This window comes from Carassius gibelio, chromosome A7, assembly GCF_023724105.1.
Source record: "Carassius gibelio isolate Cgi1373 ecotype wild population from Czech Republic chromosome A7, carGib1.2-hapl.c, whole genome shotgun sequence".
Lineage (NCBI taxonomy): Eukaryota > Metazoa > Chordata > Actinopteri > Cypriniformes > Cyprinidae > Carassius > Carassius gibelio.
The window spans coordinates 33,507,566-33,533,154 of record NC_068377.1 but is presented as its reverse complement, the minus strand read 5'-3'; the positions used below and the strand labels follow the sequence as shown (position 1 = coordinate 33,533,154).

Sequence of the window (25,589 nt, the reverse complement as noted above, 5' to 3'; positions counted from 1 at the left end):
ACACGGAAGAGCTAACTTTAGCCACGATAGCTATTCAGCTCTTCCTTTAACCTCCTTCAGGTCTCCGAAGCTGTAATTCTTCAGACTGATAGACAGGGTCTCCAGGGTCCTGACCCAACAACGGCTGTAACTGTATGTGTGTGTGCTATTTGAGCAGAGACTGATTAAAGATTCAGATGGACCATGGCTTTAGTCTCTTCAGAGGAGGCTTTCCTGTTGAGATAGACTTCAGATGAGGTGCTAATCCAAAATAATGGAGGTTTAACACTACAGCACAAGAGCTGACCCCAAGTTTAGTAGTTAAAGCAAAAATATTGAATCCTCCACCAAAACATACTGTATTTACTGAATCTACTCCACAAAACCACATTCAAACCAATCACAGTGTTTATTCAATCACCTCTACCGCAGAAAACCGCTGTGTGCCCCCCAGCCTCCCTTAGAGGGGTTTCAGCACTTTGTCTCCAAACGGACAAAGAACTGCGAGATCTTGTCTTTTGAAGCACTCTCAGAGCACACCGGCTGCGGCCTGACTCTCGTTGGCTAATGGAGGCACAAAGAAAAGGGCCTCTCAGGAACCGAGAGACGCTGAAAGACAGAAGCGCTCAGAAAGACTCGAGATTGACCATTGGCTGGATGAATGCAAAGTTGAGGGCCTCAGACAAAGAATGTGGGTTCACGCGCCAATGAAGACGCTTCTCTGAAGGCCAAACATACATGTACTCAAACAGATACACACACAGGCCCCCTGAACCCCAGCCAAGCGGAACCTCATTCACACAACAGAGGGGGGTCGACTCTTTGACTCCGGCTCATGGGGCGGTGATGGTGTGCCAGGGTCGACAAACTTATGGTGACCTCAATGCTGACATTGACTGACAGTCAAGTTTAAAAAAAATAAAAATTCTAAAAAAGGCTGTTCTGTGAGATTAGTTCTAGAAGTCAATGGTGGAGAAGTCTATCTTGCATGATGATAGCAAAAATTGTGAGTGGTGACCAAAATACGGTTGGGAGTGGTTACCAAGGTGTTGCTGGAACAAGTCTCCTAATATCCATGTGCCTCAATATTGTGTGTGCTTCCTTCAGTGTATGGAATTTTGCAGGTTTGATCATCAAAAACTGAGAATCGTATTGCTTAGGAAAGCAGCATGATTTAAAGTATATTTTGCAACCCTAGTTAAATACTTAGGGTTAAGATTTTAACATATCTCAGTATGAGAAATAGCCCTAGCAAACAGCACAGAAAAAAATGGGGGTGGGAGGTAAATGCACTGCAATGCAATAGCTGATGAAAAATGTGTATGAAAATAAATGCAAGAAAGACAACCAATCACAGTTCAGTAGAATGAATGGACAGATAGGATTTTTATCAATTTAATGCATGCTTTTTAAATAACATTAATGTCTTAAAAAAAAATAAAATAACACAAAAAATAAAATAAAATAAAAAAATCAGCATTTAAGGGTGATTTTCAACCATCAGTCTTGAAAATAAACCTGAACAAAAGATTTGTATGAACACAGTGAGAAACTATTTGATATAATCTAATAATACCTGTATGAGGTGGGATGGTACGGTCACCATAGCGACTGAGAGTGATGTGCGTAGCATGCCTCGGAGGATGTAGAGAAAGGTTGTGAGGGCGTGGCAGTGGGCGGGGTTATCCTTACAGCACACATCATCCCCCCACAGCACTGATCCCAGAGAATGAAGACCCAGCCGCAGGACATTTCGGACCTTAGACTACAGAAGTGAAAAAAAAAAAAAAAGAGACAATCACAAAAAACACAAAAGTGAATTTCAAACAACACCACATTCTTTTTGAGACAATCTGGATATGTACATTTCATGTAAACAAATTCACATCTGGCTTGTGCAATGCATATTTAATTAAAGCACTGTAGGGTAAACTTTGGCAAACTTTGTGTTCAAAAATGCATGAATGAATATCTTAACAGTATTTTAATAAGTGCACTTTCATTTACAAGAGGAACAAGGATAAACTTGTAGTGTTGCATGACACTTATTTACAGTAATACATCAAATAATACTTACAGTTTTCCCTACAGTGTTCATAACTCTGTAAGCAATTCTGTGTAGTGAAATATTGTATGATTTAAATTAAAACGGCACAAACACGAAACAAAAGTGCTTGCAATGCAGCAAAAAACAGTGTTAAAGTTTTAGGTAAGTTTAAGGTTCAGGATTTGATTCTGTATTAAATGTTGCATCAGAACCACATATATCTTTATTGTTGTCACGATACTGTGCAGTCATTTTGTGATACTTTTGCACTGCAAAGACCGATATGGATAGATTATTGATGGAATACATTTAATATACATGCTAGAAAGACAACCAATCACAAAGAAAAAGTCTCTTGCTGTCCTCTCACATCAAAATCCACTGATAATTTATTTTTTTTGACTGTTTTTGCTTGTAAATAGTGTTTTATCTGTGCATATTTCTCTCCAAGACCTTTTTCACTGAAGAATACAATATTATGTATAGAGGACTGGTATTTTATCCTGTGTGGATTACCACAATGTTTTTATCAGCTGTTTGGACTCTCATTTAGACGGCCCCCATTTACTGCAGACATTTCTCCAAATCTGTTCAGATGAAGAAACAAACTCATCTATATCTTGGATGCCCTGATAGCGAATACATTTTCAGCTAATTAATTTTTAGATGAACTATTCACTAAACTGTACTCATTGTTTGTGCTAGTATTAATGAAAGTACACTTAAAACCACAAACAGCACTTAATCAAGCAATTTATTTAATCAATCAATTAGAGACTCTCAACAGGACATGATTAGCCGTTGTACAATTTCACATTTATATAATGAGAGAGAGAGAATGGTGAAAAGCAAACAAAACAGTGCCCAAATAGTATGTCATCCATAAGTGTTCAATGACTTGTGTAACTAAGTCAGTAGTGGAATCCTGTCTGTAGTGAAAAGCCTTTTGTCTGCTGGAGTGAGGGTCATGTATCTCTCAAACAACTTGAATCAATGAAACAAACGGCCCAGCCAAGAACACTCAACAGCACGGTCAAATGGAACGCGATAGTCAAAAGTGATTGGACGACATCTTCTAATCAGGACAGTTGCCTGACATGACCACAATGTGGCTGTCAACCAAAGAGCCAAATTGTCTGCTTCCAACAAGTGCCAGGAAATTCTTGGCACGTTATTCGCCAACATCAGCCAAGATAAGGGGCCATGGGTGAGAGATGTGCCCTCTACAGTGTACAAAGTCTGACAGAGAATTGAACCTTATTCACAAACCATCAAAGACCAAAGAGCTAATTCTGAACCTGCTTAATAAAGATGGAGAGGACACCTCAGACTGGACAACTTCATATTTGCATATTTATAAAGATGTGAAAAGAAAGTTAGATCTTCATTTTACCAGCACTTTCAGTTCAGATCTAGTTTCATTAATGACTTACCCCCATGTCGTTCCGAACCCATAAAACTTTGTTCGTCTACGGTAATGAATTTAAGATATTTTGGATGAAAACCGAGAGGCTTGTGACTGTCCCATTGACTGCCAAATAAGTTACACTTTCAAAGTCCAGAAAAATATGAAAAGCATCATCAGAATAGTCCATCTGCAGAATACTTTTTGTAAGCGAAGAAAACAAAAATAACAACTTTATTCAACAATTCCTTTGTCAACAGTCTCCTCTGTGTCTCTCCATATCACACAAACTGCCAACGCTCTTCTGTGTCAACCGACACAGAAAATGTAATAAAAAAAATACTTCTTTTTAATAACTTTAAATAAATAATTTTAGATTATAAATTTACACCCACAGAAACACACAAATAAAGGGAAAGATAGAAAGTTATTCCAGCAACCTTTTAACACTCTCAAAAATGATTCAAATTCTTTTTAATTAAAAATCATGTTTAAAGTTCTTATGTTTTAAAACATTTTAAAATAGTCTTAAGGGACAGAAAAGTTCCCCTAATGCAATCATTCACCACTTTCTTCTTCTTTTTGCTTCTTTTTATTGAAGCAAAATGAAGTTCTTTTATTTTTATTTAATTAAATCTTTATTTTGTAAATAACCAATTAACCTGCTCATATCTTTCAAATAGAGAAAAGGAAGCTAGATATCTCAAACCAGGTAAAAATAGCAGTCATGTTGAATTGTCTACCGCCTGGTCGTCCTCCTCACATCAGTCCACTGACAATAAACAGTAAGGTTGACACCCTCTTCACCGTCCAGCAATCACAAGCATCTTAAATTAAGTAAACCTCATGTTTGACTGTTTCCAAAGTGTTTCTTGGGAGTTGAGCTTGACATTTTCACAAAGAGTGTGTTCCTGACTCACCGGCTTCCACCTTCCCTTCGGCCACACTCCGTTTTTTTATTGCTCACAGTCTTTTCCCGCTATGTGTGCATGAGAAAGATGATATGAATATAACCATTCCTGATGGTAACATGAACATTAAAAAAAAAATCTAAAATAATGAAAATTTAAAAACTCATAAAATGTACAATACTGTAGGTATTGTAGGTACTGATTTTACCCAACCTATATGTTACGGCATTTTATTCAAACTTTATAGGTCATTGCAGTCATGGCTAGTATTGAGTCACCATTCTGACAAACGTTTTAGTCAGTCTCACTGTTCCCTCTTTGCCCTCATTCTGAGCATTCTTGCCTTTGTGCCCATGTTCTCTCAACCTCATCACATTCCGCCACCTCTGCCAACAGAACGGCACTGTTTGATGATGTAAGCACTTAATCTGTCGGTTGAATGACAGTGGACCGAGGACATCCAGGGTGAGGAGCCTGAGGTTCCCATCAGTGCCACGGATTAAAAGAAAAACACTAAAGCGCAACAATCAACTAGAAAGAGCCACACAAACTAGAACGGAATAAGATTTGATTGGGAACTTGATTCGGTCAAACTTTAAACTACAGTTTAAAACTGTTTAACTACATTGGAAACAGTTGAATTTGAAATAAAGTTTTGTTTTTCAACATTTTTATTTTCCACCATTATTCAAAATTGTTCTAAAGGTTAATTCAATTTCATATGTTGTCAAACTATATGTTTCATGCCACTGAAAGTTCTTTGCTAAGATTAGAATATTCAAATGAGAGTACTTAGTGTAGTTTTAAGCAAGTAACTATAAAACGTATAGTTTATAAATCCTACCATAGACGTAGGACTTTGATGTAATTCTGAATGTTGGTGACAAACAAAACCTTAATCTTGAAAAGCATTTATCCATTGGTGTGGACTCTTAACAGTTATTTTTTTAATAGCCGCTTTATCAGCGGCACCCATTCCATTGGTGAGAAAACGATGTAGTGCTTAAAAATTTCTCCAAATATTTTAAAAAGAAGAAACAAATTCATATACATATTGGAGGCAAATTGTTTTGCAGTAAGATTGAAAGTGAAAGAGAAAAAAAAAAAGATTTACAATCTAACAAAACTGTACACTTGACAGTTTTTTTGTCTTTAACTGAACTAAAACTACATTTAACAATTTTGTTTAGTACTATTTTATTTATTGTTTAGTTGTATTACCATTTCCTATATTAGTAGAATTTACCACAAAAACAACCAATATCTGGAGTTCAGCACATGACAGAAGCCACATTAGAGCCAAATAAAGTTGGAAACTGATTAAAATAGTGAGTGTATCCTCAAGTGGCCCGGTCCCAAGAGTGGCTTAGCAGATGCAGTGCTGATGTGGAAGTCAAGACAGAGGCCATCATGGGGCCGTTTCTGAGAGGGGCCCCCAGAGGGGCCGAGCTCCCCTGCTTCTCAGTAGGAGCTAATGAATATGAACAGACAGAGGGCATATTGCCCAGTGTCTGTCTTGGCCTGTTTACCACAAAACTAATAGGACTCAGCTTTAAGGAAAAGAAACCCAAGGGAACCCATCTCCCTCCTGAGAGCGATTCGAGTACAACATGGAGAAACTGACAACTGAGGATGAGACGAGAAAAAGAGGAATAAAGGTGGAAAGGAAAAGAAAAACAATTAAGCTCTTTTCCATTTCCTAAATATCACAAGCTACAAAAGCCACACTACAAAGGAAGTGAAAGCACAGACAAAATCAGGCAACAATTAGCCAACCGAGACCAATCAATGAAACAACAAATTAAAGCTCTTGTAAAAACATCGCCTGCGGCGAAACGGGTGTCTGTTAACTGTGCATTTCATTATAGACTTTTTGGTCCATTTAAAGGGATAGTTCACCTAACAATTGTAATTGTGTCATTTATTCACTCTCATGTTCTTCCTAACCGGTATGACTTCTTTCTTTCTGTGGAATGTAAAAGATGTTTGGAAAAATGTTTGTAACAACTGCTCTTTATTCATACAGTGAACATGGATGGGGACCATTGATTGTCTAGCTCAAAAAAAAGGACAAAAATAACCATAAGTATGATAAGGAGTTATTTTGAGTATTACATTTCACATCTTCTGAAGCCATATGACTGAAATTGAAGTCACTGTTCACTCAAAACCTTGCTTGACTGTCACCATCCACTTTAATTATATTGAAATGACACATTCTGATTAACTCTTTTTTGTTAAAAAAAGAATGGAGTTTGAAAGACGTGAAAGTGAGTACAGATTTTCATATTCCAAGTACTATTCCTTTATAGGGGACATCGGGAGCAAAATTAACTTTAACATGATGTTTGCAGATAAATGTATCTAAGCAATGTGTGGACACAACCCATCCTACAATGATAAAATTCATTCAGTCCCTTTTTTTAATTCCCAAAAAATCTAAACCGTTTCAATTTTAAATTTAAAATTTTCAAGCAGCCATACTGCACTGGCCCCGCCCACAACCACAGATGGACTGTCCCGTATTAGCATATCTCCGCCCTCAGCCAGTTGTACACTGTCTGCAATTTTCTCCGCACTTGAGCAGCTGTAGCGACAACAATGTCTTGTAAGCAATGCAGGTCTTTTGTAGTTGGATGTAAAAGTGAACATAAGAGTCTTCATTTTAATGTGCTACTGAATACACAAAAAAACGGAAGAGAGGGGTGGGTTGAGCAGTAGCTCATTATCATTTAAAGAGACAAATGACAAACAAATGATAACCAACCTGTGGTGTGGACCCGTCAAACCCCTCTTTCCTGATAACCGTCTGGATGGACTTTAGGAGAGCATGGTAGGGTGATGGTAACGGACTGAAAGAACATGAGAGAAGAACAAAATACACTTATATTGAAAGCTGGATAAACAAATATGCAAATATGAAAAGAATGCAATTTGAGATTGTAGATGTAAAACAGACTTTTTGAAGGAATTTACAGTGTTACAAAAGTTTTCTATTTTAAATAAATTCTATTATTTTGAACTTTCAGTTCAACAAAGAATCTTGAGAAAGAATATATTTGTTTCCACAAAAATATTAAGTAATGCAATCATTTTCATCACTGATAATAATAAAAAATGTTTCTTGGACAACAAATCTTCATATTAGAATGATTTCTAAAGGATCATGTGGCTTTGAAGAATGGAGGAATGATACTGAAAATCAGCTTTGCATCACAGGAATAAATTACATTTTAAATAATATTACAATAGAAAATGGTTGTTTTAAATTGTAATATTTCACAATATTACTGTTTTACTGTATGCTTGATCAAATAAATTCAGCTTTGGTAAGCATAAGAGACTTCGATTTCTAATATATATATATATTATTTCTAATATATATTAATCGTAATATTAATCGTACAGACCCCAATTTTTTAAAGGGTAAAGTTTAAAATAATCACATTTAACATTTCTCTTTTTTTTATTATGCGCTTAATCTAAAATAAGTGTGAAATTGTGCAGCTAATTATAATAATTTGCAATGACTCATAATAAGAAAAGTTTCAAAGTTTAATTAGAACGGTCGAAACACAAATGTGCAAACAAATTATACCCTTAAACAATTTTTATTTATTTATTTGTTTTTCTTATGCAAAGATTCGGTTTCAGGAAAGTACTTACATGTTACATATGACTATGGCTTCTTAACAGGTCAAAAGCTGATGATATCTGTGTACACTTGAACTAAAACCACTAATTGTAGTGGCATATGCTGCCGTCATAAAGTGAGATTTGCTTTGATATCTCAAAAACCTGTTGACATCGACAGTAACCCTGGCGCAACCTCTCCACGCATGCAGACGCAAGGAAATGCATCGCTAATTAAATGAAATGAAATTAATTAAACACTTTGCCACCCCTGTCAGCTCCGGGCGCTCCCCCTAAGGGGAGTTAACGGGACAGTACTTCTGATCCCAGTGACACAGCGCTTCTATGTTAAATCAGGGGTAAGATGTGCAACTCATAACAAGGCGGTTCAAAGCACTTGACCTGCTCTGCATTACACATTTTTTCTTTACTTAAGTAATCAATTTTTCTTTCCCTTAAAATCAGAGAATATTTTACACTGTCCCCAAAACTGCATTGGGTGGAGAAAAAAAATAAAAAAATAAATCATGGTAAATTTATTTTACCAAAGGTTGGCACAAGCACACATTTCAAGTGAATGCTACAAAAAAAAAACAAAAAAAAATTAAGTTTAACATTATTCAACAACAGAAACACTACTGGTCAGTAAGTGTTTTTTTTTTTTTTTTTTTTTTTTTTAAAGTCTTTACTATTTTAAATAAATGCTGTTTGTTTGAACTTTAAATTCTTAAAAAAAAAAAAAAAAAAAAAGGCTTCCACAAACCACAGCAGCACAACTGTTTTCAACATTATTATTAATAAAAAAGGTTTCTTGAGCAGCAAATTAAGAAGTGACACTGAAGACTGGAGTAATGATGCTGAAAATTCCGCTTTGCATGAAAGGAATAATTTAATTTTTAAATATTTACTGTCCCTTTTAATTAATTTAATGCATCCTTGTTGAACAAAAGTATTAATCTCTTAAATAAAATATGTTACCTAACTGATATGCTCCTTAATGGGGTAAAACACGTGTTTCCCTCTTTTGATTAAGACCTGGGGAGGTGGGGGTGGTGGCAATCAAGAGGACACGCCCCCATTGTGTCTGGGACAGCGACCGCAGCAGCTCAACAGAGCGTGATCGCTTAAGGTGCAGTCCATAGAGGATAATGGCCGATAGGTGAGCTAATTATGATGTGAGCGAAAGGGGGACCAGAGGGGCGCGTGGAGGTAGCATCCGTCTTAAACAACAGGACTCCGCTTTCACCTAGAGAGCATTTTGTGCCAATTACACCACGTAGTGAAACGGAGTGATTTAACAGTCTAGAAACAGCAAGGGGCTTTTTATTCTATGAGCTGTGAAACGCAGAAAGACAATGAGGGCTGTTTTGTATCTCAAGACATTTGGTTATCGCTTAAGCTTGCTGATTAATTGATTTCTTTGAAAGGGATAGGAAGCGGTTATCTACATCTGATTCTTCCTCAATTTGTTTTTTATCATCACAAAAATAGGCTCAATGAAAAAAAAAAACTACTTAGGCCAAAGAAGAAAAAAAAAAGTACTTATATACATAATTCATTACAGTTTCCAGCTCAAATGTACACTAGAGACAATAAAACACCAACAACTTTTATTCCTCAACACAAATTATGATTACAGGGGTAGATTATTGATTAATAAAAAACATATTTCCATGCAGTTCCCTGCACAATACTGTGTTTTGACCTCAAAGGGGGGTTGAAATGCTATTTTATGCATACTGAGTTTTTTACACTGTTAAAGAGTTGGATTCCCATGCTAAACATGGACAAAGTTTAAAAAATTAAGTTGTACGTTTGAAGGAGTATTTTTGTTCCCAAAATATTCCTTCCTGTTTGTCACAAGTTTCGGAAAGTTTTTTTAGAGTATGGCTCTGTGTGACGTTAGATGGAGCGGAATTTCCTTATATGGGTCCTGACGCACTTCTGCCGGAAGAGCGCGCGATCCCGTATAGCAGAGCACTGAGAGCACAACAGACTTCACTGATCAGAGCGAGAGCGTCGCGAAATGTCACAAAAGTAGTGTGTTTTTGGTTGCCAGGGCAAGACAACCCTGCACAGATTACCAAAAAAAAACAGCATTAAGGGACCAGTGGATGGAGTTTATTTTTACAGAGCATCAACGGAGTTGTGCAAGTGTTTTTGTTTGTTCCCTGCATTTCGAAGATGCTTGTTTTACAAACAAAGCCCAGTTTGACGACGGATTTGCGTATCGTTTATTTCTTAAGGATGATGCAATCCCAACGAAAAAGGGTCACGATCGTGTGTTGGAACCGCAGGCGGTGAGTAAAACTGCTTCAAATATCTCTGCCTCCTTGTTAGTGCGTCCCCTCCCATGCCGGAGACCCGGGTTCGAGCCCCGCTTGGAGCGAGTCGTTGCTGCTGCTGCTCTCGTTCAGTTTCAGCCTCGGGATCTGATTCTGGATCATAAATAAACGGCTGAATCTGACTGTTAGCTGTGGTTTGTTTTGGATGATGGTTTTTCCCTCACGGTAATGTCACAGCTTCCACATGCTCTCAACGCAAAAGCCTACTGGCGCTCGTGATTCTTTAGCTCCGCCCACACATCACGCCTCCAGCCGGTCGTGTTTTTTCAGGTACAACTCTCACTAGTCACAACACTTAATAAAAGAGCTCAATGATTTACATGCACATTTATTTATACATTTATACAATTTTATCCAAAGTGACTTACAGTGCATTCAGACTGGGAATCGAACCCACAACCTTTTGTGCTGCTAACGCAATGCTCTACCACTGACACTTAACTTAACATTTCTGGTTGGGTTTATTGTACAGGATACGTTACTGTCAAAGACAAAAGAGCATTAACCTTTTAGCACCACTCACCAGACATTTTATTACTGAACTGCTGTGATAAATACACCAACCAACAAAATTTTTTGCCCCACTCATCAAGCTGTTTATTGCCAATAACTTGACATTTCATTTCTGAACTGCCACAATATGCACAACCACCGTAACACAATTTTGCCACATTCAAATTCATATGTTTTCTAATAAAATGAAACTTTTCGTTTCCAAACTGCCAAAATACTTACGACATTCAACTAGGGCTGGGCAATATATCTAACGATATGATCATGCACATCTAGTCAGTAAATCCGGTTCCGTGATTACTGCTAAATCACCATCACCTGCTTTTAAATGGAGCGGCATTTAATAGACAGAGCCGTAGATCACTGACAAGCTATGCAATATCGCGTTCATTATCGAAGGCAATTCATCTTGGTTAATGAACGCGATATTGCTTATAAGCTCCTGACTCCTCTAAATGCGCACCCCTCACAACCATAAAACAGGCACATTGCAAACACCATTGAAGACTCATGCCCATCTCTCAAAGCATTGGCAAGGACCTTGAAGTACAGAGACGTTTTTACAAAAACCTTTAGAAGGCTCAACACCCGACATAAAATTATATTGCAGATGTGTTCCTAAAAAATAGCAACTGCACTGCACTGAGAAAGCATTTTCGGTAACACTTTAGAAATAAGGTTCCATTAGTTACTGTTAGTTAACTACTTTCGTTAACATGAACTAAGCAAGAACAATCCTTCTACAGCATTTATAAGTCTTAGTTCATGTTAATTTCAACATTTACTAATGCATTATTTAAATCAAAAGTTGTGCTTGTTAACATTAGTTAATGCACTGTGAATTATCATGAACTAACAATAACTGTATTTTCATTAACTAACATTAACGAAGATGAATAAATACAGTAATAAATGTATTATTCATTGTTTGTTCATGTTAATTAATACATTAACTAACGTTAACTAATGGAACTTTATTCTAAAGTGTTACTGCATTTTCTTCTTGGAGATATGTGACGATTCTCCTAACAGATATTCAAGTAGACAATAGTAGTTACCTTGATCCTGTGGCTAGTGGCATTTCCTGTAGCTGATAAAAACTGTGGCATTTGGCTGCTTGACGTAGCTCAGGCTCCATGGTCTTGGACACGTCATAATAATGGCCAAACCTCACTGATGACGCCAAAGCGGTCTACAAATAAAAAGAAAAATATGACAAACTTTATTCTCTAGGGATGTAAAATGCACTAAATACAGAATTTAATAATGCATTTTAAATAACTACACCAAAGCAATTACTGCCCTATTTTCATTTGTAAAAATATAAATCCCTTCTCCAATCTACTTCCTGCGTGAACATGTTTAATTGTCACCACTACAAATACTTCAGTCAAATCACAATAATCAAAAATAATCTTAAACAAATGACAAATCTGATGATGTATCTTGTCATTAAGTAAGGAAATGTCATCAAATCCATTGTAAGAGTAAATATGTACACATTAGGGACAGCAAAGCATGTTTTCTTAAAACTGAACTGAAAGAATAATAGCCATACCTTTACTGATGTAAGCAATAAGAAGTCAGTTTTAGCTCCTATTTACACCCATAGACTATCATATCTCAATCGTAGCAATATGCGGTAGTTACAGTATGTAAAACAAAATATGAAAGAACATTTACTGCAAACTTTTTAGCAAATAAATGTATAACTTACTCACTAGCGTACAAAACTTTGAGGGGGGAGAATGATTTTTAAGAATGCTCACCAAGGCAGCATTTATTTGATAAAAAAAATGTAATTCAATTTATGCATTTAGCAGATGCTTTTATCCAGAGCGACTTACAGTGCGTGCATTCAGGCTATCAATTTTTACCTATCATGTGTTCCCGGGGAATCGAACCCCCAACCTTGCAAAATTTAAATAATAAAAACAGTAATGTTGTGAAATATTATTACAATTTAAAATAACAGGTTTTTACTTCAATATATTTTAAAATAGGTTTTATTCCGGTGATGCAAAACTGAATTTCCAGCATCAATCCTCCAGTCTCCAGTCACCTGATCCTTCAGGTATCATTCTAAAATGCTAATATTTGGTGTTCAAGAAACCTTTCTTATTGTAACCTGGGGCGCTGTAAAGGGGGGGTAAACGATGACGATTCTCGGGGCCCATGACTAAGAGGGGGCCCAGAGAAGCCCCCAATAAAATTGTGGTGCTAAAAAAAATTATTTGATAGTAAAAATTATTAACTTTAAATTATTCTATTTGCAGTTTCCTGGTGTCAAAAAATGTATTTGTTTAGGAAACACAAACGTCCGTGGGCCCCTCTCCCCCTCTCGATTATCATAAAATGGTTTAGTCCGCCCAAATTGTATCCAGTAACCAAGGCAACACAATAGCACCGGCAGATTCAACTTGACAGAGGATGTGAAAATGCCTGAAAAATCTGGAAGTCAAAAACGGAAAGAGAAAAAAATAAGAGAAGTGAAAGAGGCAAAGGGTCGACAGTATGTTACCCAACATTTCACAAGAAAAAAAGTGGGTTTGTAAGTAGGCCTAAATTGTTAGTGGACCGCCCGTGACAATGATCGTAACCTACGGCACTTTTCTGTGCGTACGCACGCTTTGTAGACGAGGCCCTAGGTCTCTACGGTAGCATTTTTCGATAAGTTGGCACGTTTCGATAGAGCAGGGTGCAGAGGGTGCACAGCTTTGCCTCACATGCAGCCGGTGTCGGCATCTTTGTACGAGGCGGCGCCCACTTTCAGCACCCTGCTGCGGTCCACGCTGTTGCACCTGTCTTGCAAGCAGTAACTTCATGAACTTGAACTATCAGCTGTTTGTGAGGTTTCAGTGCCTCTCTTGAAGATGATGTGGAGTTGTATTACTACACTGTCCCCTATATTGTCAAATACCACCGCAAATACAGCATGATTCATCTCTGCCAACCATCTTCACATAATACTTTCACATTATCTGATCCAGACCGTCGGCAAAACTCAATTTAAACAGCGCAAAATCACTGCCTGTGGACGTTATAGATAGAAATTATTATATTTCTGTTTTTATTCACACAATAAGTATTTAAACTAGTTTTAATGAAAATTTGTGTAGTTTTAGGAAAAGTCAGGGAGCAGCAAGGCTTTGTGATTTATTTAGACAAAGTTACTGATTATGCAAATTTCAAAACGGTCAAAATGATGCCATGTTCATTCTAGTGTTAAAGATAATTACCATAAGTTTAAATGTTGCGGTTAAAATGAATGCTGGTGGCTGTTGGAATGTTAAAAGTGCATGATAAGGGAACTCAATTTTCTCAAACGCACTTCAGTGTTTCCGTTACATTTCAACTGTCATGTTAAAATTATCAGGTTAGATTAGATTAACTTTATTGTCATTGCCAGTGTACAGTACAAATATTCATACAAATATAAATATATGTGAATACCACTGATCTATATATATAGATCAGTGGTGAATACACTATATTACACATGTACAGCTTTGCACAGTATATACATTATACAGTACTGAAGTAGTGCAGTATTACAGAGGACAAATTACAGGTGTGGATGGACATGGGATGGAGTTCAATTGTCTGATTGACTTAAATATATGAGAATGATAGTCAAAATACCATAAAAGAGCATGATTTTATGTAAATTAATATGAAAAAACTCTCAGCTGTGTTGGGGGCCCTGTCAAGATTCTTTTCATGGGGCCCAAAATCCTCAGCAGCGCCCCTGATTGTTACTAATACTTATTTCTTGGAAACAATTATACTTTTTTCCTAAGTATTTGATGAACAGTAAGTAGAGCATTTATTTGAAATCTTACACACCAACGATACATTCTTACTAAACAGAAGTATTAATACCTTTCAAATAAATCTCACTGACCAACTTTTGAACACCTGTATAAATTGAGAATCACCTGTGAAATGATGACTGGAGTCATAGTGGAGCATTCATTACACACATTAACAATAACAAGAAAGGTTAATATGAAAGGCTCTACAACTTCCAGCTACCACTGATGGCTTAATAACTGTTAAACTGTAAGAAACCCAGGTGATTCGTTAACCCACTGAGAACATAATCACTTTCTGAAGTGACTTGCACGTGTGCAAATGTTTTCCTCCGGTTGTGAGGGGGTCTGGTTTTTGCTCCAGAGTTTCTAATGAGCAGCGAGGTGAGCCCCTAATCTTCTTCTGTTTTGGATCAGCGACTCTTATGTGTTCCAGCACCTCTTCTGGAGATTGACAGCTTGGCGCTCATCCTCGTTTAGTAGGCAGGTCGGGTCGACCCCTTTACCGTTACGGCATGGGTTTTGACCGACTGATCTTTGAACTGGCGTCTCCATTGAGAACAATATGAGGTGGGGGGTCAGGGGCACTGTATGTTTAGGATGCAAATCCTTTACTAGATTTACTGGTGCTTTGTGAGGGGACAGAGGTATGATAAAGGTTAAGGAGGGTAAGTATCGCCTCTGAGACAGGAATGGGGTGGGGGGAAGAGGAAGGAGGAGGAGGAAATAAGGAAACGAGACTGAAAATATCCAATGACAAGGAAGGGGGAAAAAATGGTAGAGAATGAACGAAAGTTGTCCGAAATGCAGACAGAAAGAGTGAAATCTTAATCTCCATAGCAATCTGGATTATGAGCTGGCAGGAGGGGTCTTTTCTCCAGACGAAAGAAAGAGGGGCGCACGGATGCCACGGCGAGGGCTGTGAAGGGATTTGGGGGTGCTGGAGGCTTCTGTTCCATTGTAAAGGGCTTAAGGTTGAATTGAAGCTCCATGTCCTCCTGTCTCCTTGGGTTTTAAGTCCACCTATAACCAGCTAAGCGTGAGTAATCCACCTAAACTGTGAATGAAAGCAGCGAAAGCCCATTCACAGCGCTGGTTGGGTAGTAACTAATATATTTATTATAGGACACTATTTATCCCAAGCCCCCTACTTAGTTTGTATAAAGTGGTTCTCAACTTCATTTGTATTCAGATAAGAGTTGTGGACAGCAGGTATAAAACAATGCTAAATGCAAATAAGAAATGCAACTAATTCACTATATAATCTTGCATGGGTACCATAGTAAAATAAAGATGCTTGTCAATTTTTAAAAGGGTAGACAAAATCCTTCCCACAGCTTTTGCTGTTGATACGTCCAATCAAACATCATGGTATTTTGGCATTAAAGCTAGACAAATAAGACTGATGCCAGCATGGACAGGTTGTGTGACATGCACACAAAACTATGCAAAGCAAAAGACGCTAGATTACTTCAAATCCAAATCAGTGTTTGTCTATTAGTTTTAGTTTATTTACTTTTGGTACGAAATTGAGAAATGCTGCCTTGGCAGCTATCTGAAATAATTCAGTTTGAGTTTTCTAATATTGTAATTGTCAATTTAAAACATACATTTATGCCATCAAATACATTTTTGTGAATATCTGGGCTTCATTTCTTAATCTTATACTGAATAAAATGATCGATTTCCCTACAGATGGTCTTTTACCTGAACTTTGGGTTGGTTCTGGTAGCGCCAGGCGATTTTCATTGTGTCTGGATTTTCAGGGTCACTTGGCTGAGATTGACCCTCACTGATTTTCATGCCGGCAACGTCATCCACAATTGGAGAAGGGAGTTCCTATTTTAAAAAATATGAAAAGACAGAACATTAAATAGCTCATTTGAATGCTACTACTATTGCTAATAATAATAATAATAATAATAATAATAATAATAATAATAACAACAACAACAACAAGAACAGTCATTTTAAAATATAATTTAAAGACTAAAATTAATGCAAAAGTTACAGAATGATGTCTTTGTATTACATTATAACTTTTTTGAACCCTTAGAAATTGATTTGTAAATTGTTTATACTAGTTGATAAATCTAAATATGAAAAGACTTTCTACCTGATCTATTTAGAACTATGCTTACTAAAGCAATAAGCCGTGGTTTGCAGTGAATTTATAACAGCTAAGGGGTGTTAAGGCGCAATGCAAAGCTTTTATAAAATGGTTATTCCATACACGTAGTTAAGGTTTCACGGAATAAAAAAAAAAAAAGAGCAAATAAAGTGTAATGAAATAAATCAGTTATAAAACAGTATTCTTCCACCAAACAATATAGTTCCAACAAAGTGGTTGCTGAGCAGCACACAGAATTAAACAAAGGTGTTTGTTTGTAGTGTAATTTACAACAGCTTCTAACGCGGCTCAACCAATCAGAATCAAGAACCGGAACTCTCCGTTTTATAAAAGATATTTTACAAGTGTGTTTTTCTTTTGTGTGTATTTTTATACTGTATTTAGGTAGACTAAAGCCAGTTTCTTGGCCAAAGTTCACTGTGAAAAGGGAAATTAAATGTCAAGTGACCCATTTAACAAGGCCAAAAATATGAATAAACACATCAAAATGGTGCTAGGCTAGCACTTTAAATGCTATTGTTTAAACAACAGGGTTGATGCGGACATTAATACCAAAATGAAGGTGGGAACTGTCCCTTAGAGGAATATTCATATAGACCATGCAATAACAAAAAACAGAAACTGTTTCACAAACTGTCTGAAGGGCAACAACAGGCCCTCATTAAGCTTGTGTTGACTGGGGGCCAATCAGGGGCTGGCGAGAGAGGAACTCCTGTCCACTGTCATTAAGGTGAGACTCGTTAATGCTCAAGACACAAAAACATTCATGCATCAGTCTATAAAAGCTTAGATGGGGATGGAGATGAGAGAGAAAACACTGGCTATGCTCGTAATTAAATATTAGTGTACTGCTTAAAGCACACAAGACATTGAGTACTACCTAGAACAGTACAAGAAACAGTATGCATTTTAAACAGTTGCATTCTGCATTGCTGTCTTACAGTCTTACTCTGTGAATGATGAAAAAAAAATGTCTGATCAAATAATGACGCAAACAAGATGCAAATTATGTCAAAATGAAATACAAATACATTTAAAAATAAATTAAATTAAATATACTAGTATTACAACAACAACTATTAATAAAAAATACAAGCATAATGAAGAAAAGATTCAAATGTAAAAAAGAATAGAAATAATATGTTTGACCAAATAATGAAGCAAGCAAGAAGATGCAAATTATGTCAAAATGAAATACAATGAAATAATAAAATAAAAATGTTTGATCAAATAATGAAGCAAGAATTTGAAAGATGTTAAATGGAAAAAACACAGTAAAAATCAAATAAAAGGGCTATTCAAATAAAATCAAGAAGATAGAAATGACTTCAAAATAAAAATAAAATGTCTGATCACATAATGAAGTACAAACAGATGTAAATGATGTCAAAATAAAATAAAATGTCCGCTCAAATAAAGAAGCAAGACAGGATGCAGACAATGAGAGAGAGAAAAAAAATCATATAAATTAAATGTCATACTGTGAAATAAGTATAAAAAAAAAAATAAAAAAAAAAAATAAAACAAAATAATAATAATAATAATAATAATAATAATAATAATAATAATATATATATACACACATACACACACACAAACACACACACACACACACAGCACATATTCACATATTACTTCTGGCTACTTTTGGTTACTGGTAATTGAAATGCAAGGTCGATTTATGAACACAATAGGGCAGATTTGGAATGTGCAAAGAATGCCCTATGCATTAAGAAATTCATACTTGCACTGAAACTGCATACTATACAAACTACTTTGACTAGTATGGTAAACCAATAACAAAAAGACACAACACAGTTTCAAAGTTACCTTAGACCAAAAGAAGATACAGAAATCAGACTATGGCGCAATCATAATAATACATACAGACATTGTGTCATGCTCGGTCACACTGTTCCCGGTCAATGGCAAAAACAATATTTTACTGATAAAGACACACAGATTTCCCAGGTTTATTGTTTTGAGGGCCACATAGTTATAAAAAGAAAATATGATATGGCAAATAATGGATTTGATGTACTTAAGAGTTCACAGAAGCAAAAACTTGACCGAAGTGTCAAACAGATAGAGTGTGAACACTTGATTCGATTTTGGTCATACCTGCATGATATCATCAGGGTGATCTCGGGCGGATGCCAGGAAGAGTTCATGTCCACACACAACTCCCTCTGCCAGGAAGTACTTGAGCAGCATGCGGGAGTAGCTGTCATAGCGGTCCTCCTCTGTGAACAGGAATCACCATCAATGTCACATATATCAACCCAAACTAGACCAAAACATAGAGTGGTGAGCCTTTTGAGGCACCTTGTGACAAAAGAATGGTCACTATCACATCAGATACTGTAAATATGGCAAAACAGAAAACAAATACAAGGCCAACCTCAGATGATGAAATAAGAAAACAAATATTTATTCTGGTTGCTAGAGATGCAACCAGACCCTAAAAAAGAAAAATTCCAATCATGCACTTGTTTCCTCGATACAAGCAGCCCCCTGTCTCAGAGCGGTGGTCAGCCGGTAACAGAGTAGAGAAAAATGCTTATTTTCATATTCAGATCTCATCTCATGTGCTTCCAGCAATTTACATTCAAAGGTGTTGCATTCCAATTCAAAGTGTTACTGTTAGCCAGTGAGGAGTGCGCTTGCATGCCCTACAAAGCTTGGCACATTTAGGAGGATCAAACCCGACGAGGCACCTGTCTGGCCCACCTTTCGAAACCAGATCAACTCGAGCAACTTGAAAGAGCTGTCATTTAAGACAGCGCTCTGGCTCGCTTTAGCATGTCAGAAGTGAGTGGGTGGCTATACACCTGAAGTGCTCTCAACGCCATTCATGGTTATGATGCAAGTGTTAAGGTGTTATAACAAGATTCGGTACCCGACCTAAGGGCAGGGAAAACACAATGCAGGGTTTAATACGTTCCCCAATTGCAATGTCGAGAGAGCAAATTGATAAGGGAACATCTCCAGTTACTCAATGTAAGCGTGGTTCCCTGAGAGGAGGGAACGAGACATTACGTAAACTGCTGTGTGGAAAAGTTCCTCAGAGCCTCAACGACTCCCGCTCAGTTGAAAGATTCTGAAGAAAATTGTCGCCTAACATCACCTAACGTTATATCCCCTCATGTCTCGTTCCCTATTCTCAGGGAACCACGGTTACGTTGAGTAACTGGAGACATTACACAAACAAAACTAATTTCAATATGCTGGTTTGCTGCTCAAGAAATATTTTTCATCATTGTCAATGTTGAAAACAGCTTAATACTATTTGACAAATGTAAGTCTTACAATAATTTACTGATAATTTTGATCAATATAATGCATCTTTGTTGAATAAAACTACTAATTTACTTAAAAATAAATTGTACTGACCCTGCAGTTTTCAGCAATATTTTGTATATTTTGTCTTTTATTTTATTTTATTATCATTATTCAAATAAAATTTTAAAGGAACTGAACCAATTGGTTTAGTGCTGATATAATTACCAAAAAATCAGACTTCTTGTAATTGAGTTGAGAGGCCAGCTCAGAAACACTAACAGTTTGCTTTTTTCCCCTCTCCAGCACAAAAACACACACAAACTGAAAGTTAAACCCATACAGGTCTAAAGCCACTGTGTGACCTCTGAAGGATTCCTCCAACAGCAGGATAGAATGAGGGATTTTCTGTCCCCTGTCCCAATTCTGGCTACAAACCTGGATGCCTCTCATATCCCATCACCAATGAAAGAAAAAAACAATTCCTCAGCTCTTCAATTTGTCATTGGAAGAACTCCCCTCTCCCTTATTGATGGGTTTCTAGGTCAGCAGGCCTTTGTGGCTTTTAGTGGACCTGACAAAGACACCCAGATGGGCCCACTCAAGTTGGAGTCTATTGTGGTGGCGTTTCTATGGTGCCTTACAAATGAAACCTGCGGGTGCTATTAGCCTAGCGGGGTTGTGTCGGGGGCGAGACGATATGTGTCGGGGGTGCATATCTCTGCTGTAGAGAAAACACAACTCTGGCACATATCAGTCACCCAAGAGGTGGGACTTTTAGAGACTTCCTATCTTTTCTGATGCAGAGAAGAGAGGGTGTCTCTTCTGGAGAAAGAGTAATGCAAGCCGTAATTTAGCATGTGTGTAAAACAGTAGGAGTGTGTGTGTGCAGGGAGTGTGAGTCAGACACTCAAAGCTGCAGGGGAAATTTGGGTCAACACTTCTGCCCTCCTGGTTCCATATGCTTGCTGTCAGAGTCCCACTGATTCACAATGGCACCGGTAAAACAAATCGGAATTAAATGTGCAACCTCTGAGAACACTTCCATCAGTTATTTTGATCACTGCTGCATCAAATAATAACAGCTAAATTTTCAACTCCACATAAATAGCTAACAAATTTGACCCTAATCTTAACTGTGAAGTGTTTACTTTGTTCTATAGCAGTTTGAAATGCAGAAAATGAAACGTATTTAACCAAAATGCTAACACTTTGGCACTGAAAAATATTTCTTTATCCTTATATATATATATTTTTTAATTATTATCATTTTATTTTTTACTAATTTCCTTTGGTGCTACTTGTAACTCAAATTACGCACTTCACTTATAACATCTGAAAAAAAGATAGATGTAATTTGTTGTATATTAGATAAAGCTACAGCATACAAATTAAGCAGACAATTTCTTTCCATTTTAGAAAGTATAAAGCTGTGGTATCTTTCATGAGGGTCACGTGTTGGAGGACATGAGTGACCCAGACAGGACTCAATACATTATAAAGGACCATGACCAATCAACTTCCAATGAAGTGAAAGAATGACTTCAACATGAAAAAAGAATGCAAAGAATAGAAATTAGGCCATAAAGATATAAGATCCTCATGAATATATGTTTCAACAACAATGAACCACGTCAAAATGACACTAATTAAAAAAAATATATATAAAAATTTATATATATATATATATATATATATATATATATCGATATGACAGTCATATGTTAGAATGTAAAGTGTCAACTTTCTTAACCAAATGTCCAAAAAAAAAAAAAAAAAAAAAAAAGATAAGAAGTAACAGAAAAATTAAAAATATATATAATTCTAGAATTAGTCTACAACTTCCAGAAAAGTTTGGACATTTTGTAAAATGCAACAAAATTAAGAATCTGTGATTTGTTAATTCTCTTTAACTGTTATTTAATTGACAAAAGTACAAAGAAAAGATTTCCAAAGTTGTTACTGACCAACTTTAATGTATTTTGTACATATAAACAATTTTTTTTTTGTTGGCTTTAACACACTCCAAGAAAGTTGGGACAGAGCCAAATAAAACGGAAGAGGTTATAGAATCTCCATATTAAACTGTTTTAAAACAGTAAGCAGGTGAATTGGTAATAGGTGAGGGGATCATGTTTGGGTTTATACGGAGCATCCTATCCTTGCAAGCAAAGTTGGACCATGGCTCATCTCTTTGTGCCAAATTTCATGAGAGAATTGTCAAGCAAATCAAAAAAACCTTTCTCAATGCAAAAAAATCCCAAAGAATTTAGGTCTTTCTCCAACAACTATACATAATATTGTGAAAACAGAAAGGCAGGAAACCTCAGTTGAATGTGCATGAGCCCTCAGATGGCATTGCATTAGAAACCTTCATGCTGCTGTGTTAAATATAACCAAATGGGCTCAGGAGTACTTTGGAAAACCCAAAGTACTCACTTGACCCAGTCTGCCACTGCATTAGTAAATACAACTTGAAACACTGTTACTCTAGGAGAAAGCTCTACATTAACTCTATGCAGTGATGCTGTGGGGAAATTAGCAAAACTGTAGTAACTGGGGACTTATAGTTGAGAAAAAATCTTGCAGCATAATCTTTGTTAAATATGAAGATGCATTTTTATTTTTATTTCTACCCTACACACTGCTCAATCACATGCACACAGCACACTGCTAACTGCAGGGTTATTGATGCCACACAACCTACTGTACATGCACTGTACTTTCCTGCATAACATGAACTTCTTAAATCCTGCACACAGACACACACAAATCTAAATTTTCATCTTGGCAAGTATACATGTAAATTACATGAATAGGCCTTTTTCAAAAAACATGTTTAAAACGTCCTTGTGCTGGGTGTAATATATTGTGCAACTAAATTAGGCAATACCATTGTAAAAACAAATACACTGACTGAGAAATCCATAGACTGCAACAAGCATTTAGGTGAATGATAACAATATAACAGAAGTCTGAAAACGAGCCTCCCTCACACACAATCTCCTCTAGTCACCGAAGAGGGGGATTCCCCTCCATTTTCTCTGAAGCCACACTTGCTGCATTTGAGCCCAAAGACTACATCTAAGTTTTGATTTTCTAAATATATTTGATCTATGGAATTTAAGTTTAATGTCACCATAAAATCATAGTCCTAATTCCTACTTTTTAAATGGAATACTGTTTATTATAAATAATGAATCCGTGCACATTGTTTTTTTTTTAATTCATGTGCCCTCATGATCTTTAATCAAAAACGTTAACCTCCCCCTCAAAACGACTCATCTTTATGGCACAACGGCGGAGCTAGTGATGTGAGGGATAAACAACAGGGGGGAAAATTTAAGCATTGACCAGTGATGATGCAAGCCAAGGGGGGAGTACACTAACCTTAAAAATTTAAAAGAATATTAGGATACAACGTTACTCTTAGGAAATTGCAAACAATTGTTTTATAAATATGACATAACCTGATGGAGGACGCGCTCAATCATTCAGGCAGTCTTTCTCTCTCTCTCTCTCTTTCTCTCTCACTTGCACACTGTTAGGTATGTTTTGTGCCAATGATCGTCCTTGTTATCTTCCTCAATAAATAAAACATTTGTTCATGCTAGGTTGTTGGAGGTGAATCCAGTGGAGAGAAATCCCCTGTAACAGAAATAACTCAAACCAGACAAATTAAAGAGTCTATCAGGGCTGTGTTTGAAACACAGAGCCAAATTCCTCAGGAAGTCCTAAAATATTCTGTGTCACAAGTCCCAAGAAAGATAACCAACCAACCAACGCTTTCACAGAACAGCTTTCAACATTAACACCACTAGAACAATTATTGAAAATTTTAATTCGCAGAAGAGACTGTCAAAGTTGTTGTTCGTAAGTGAGATGCAACTTCGTACATCACATGTAAACCCAGAGAGTTAAAACACTTCCTTAAACACTTCCCCCACCCAGCAGAACCAGACTGAAATTCCTAAGGGGGGGGAAGGGGCTTTGAACCTCTGGTCTCCACAGAAATCCTTGTCAAGAGAATGACAAAGAAACTGTCTTTTGTACATATATATGGACGAAAATGAACTCCAAAATGACTTGAAATGAATATCAGTCCATCGCTTTACAGTGGTGCCGAAACCCGGAAGAAAGGAGGGACGCGCTGCTGAAGATCCCTCGCCGCTGTGGTGAATCCGCGGTGCCCTCGAGCTGGCGAGGCGTGTGCCGCCAGGGACGCTCGAAGCGGTGGGCTGGAGCGAGTTGCCGGGGACGGGCGAGCTCGCTGCCGGCCGCACACGATATGGAGGGGCGGCTGCCATCCGTGAGGGAGCGGAGGAGTCGGCGCCGTTCGCCAGGGGGCCGGAGCCTGCTGCCTCCGCGATGGAATCCGGAGGGGCAGGGAACGGGCGACTCCTGCCGCTGCCCAAAACCGGAGGAGCCGTCGCCGTCCATCGCGGAGGAGATCACCCAGCTGGTGGAGGGCCGAGCAGCAGTGCGTCTGGGAACCGGAATTTTTTTTTTTTGTTTTTTTCTCCTCTCTCCCCTCTCTCGTCTCTGTCGCTCCTCCTTCCATCTCCTTTTCTCTTGCCTCGTCTGTCCTACCCCCAGGTTCCCGCAGGTCCCCGTGAGCGGTCCCCCCCGGAGGGTTGAGTAGAGCGCAGTCTCGGGACTACCCCCCGGCCTGCGAGGGGCGATGGGGGTATGTGGCGAGTGGGGAGGGGCCGAGAGGCGTTGGAACGAGGAGTGAGGCCAGGTGTAGTGATTGAAGATGAGCTGCACCTGCGCCCCACCGCCAGTATGGAGTCCCACGTAGGAGATGGAAGGATATAAAACTGGAGCGACGACCGTGAAGGACGAGAGAGGACCAGGCCTGGGACATTATTTTATGTTTTGGCTTTTATTTGTGCGCGTCAGTCGCCGTGAGGGGCTGACGTGCTGTTTTGTTTATTTTTGAATATTAAAGTGATTTTTGATTGTGTGCCGGTCCCCGCTTCCTTCTTCCCGATGAAAAGGAAATTTTTATCGTTACACTGTTATACAGAATTACTGTAGTGGTCAAAATTTTAGAAACATTACAATTTTAATGTTTTAAAAACTGCATATCTTTTTCACATCAAGGCTTTATTTATTTGATCAGAAATACAGAACAAAACAGTAAAACTGTGCAGTATTACTGGTATTACAATTTAAAATAATGGTTTTCTGTTTTAATATACTTTAAAATATAATGTTTTTCTGTGATGCAAAGCTGAATTTGGAAACAGTTGAGCTGTTTATTTTTTAATTTGTATTTTTTTTATTACCTGTGATTCTTTTTTTAAGGATTATTTGCTGAATAAAGAAGAAATAAAAAAGAACAGCTTTTATTTAAAATATAAATCCTTTTTTAACAATACACTACCATTCAAAAGTTTGGGGTCAGTTATCTTTTCTCTTTTATTCAACAAGGATGTGTTAAATTGATAAAAAGTTATAGTGAAGACTTGTATTGTTAAAAAAGCTTTCTATTTTGAATAAACACTTTTCACAAGGTTTCATTCACCAAT

General features: G+C 37.3%; 1 protein-coding gene across 1 annotated transcript in view; it reads right to left on the bottom strand.

Moving 5' to 3' along the window:
- LOC128017321 (elongator complex protein 4) overlaps positions 1-25,589 on the bottom strand; it is a 58,122-nt gene that overhangs the window by 30,652 nt on the left and 1,881 nt on the right. The window contains exons 3-7 of the mRNA XM_052602656.1: positions 18,898-19,019; positions 16,353-16,484; positions 11,892-12,025; positions 7,110-7,194; positions 1,556-1,744 (exon numbers count right to left, since the gene is read on the bottom strand). Of these exons, the coding sequence (XP_052458616.1) occupies positions 1,556-1,744; positions 7,110-7,194; positions 11,892-12,025; positions 16,353-16,484; positions 18,898-19,019 (662 nt within the window). The remainder of the gene's footprint in view (positions 1-1,555; positions 1,745-7,109; positions 7,195-11,891; positions 12,026-16,352; positions 16,485-18,897; positions 19,020-25,589) is intronic.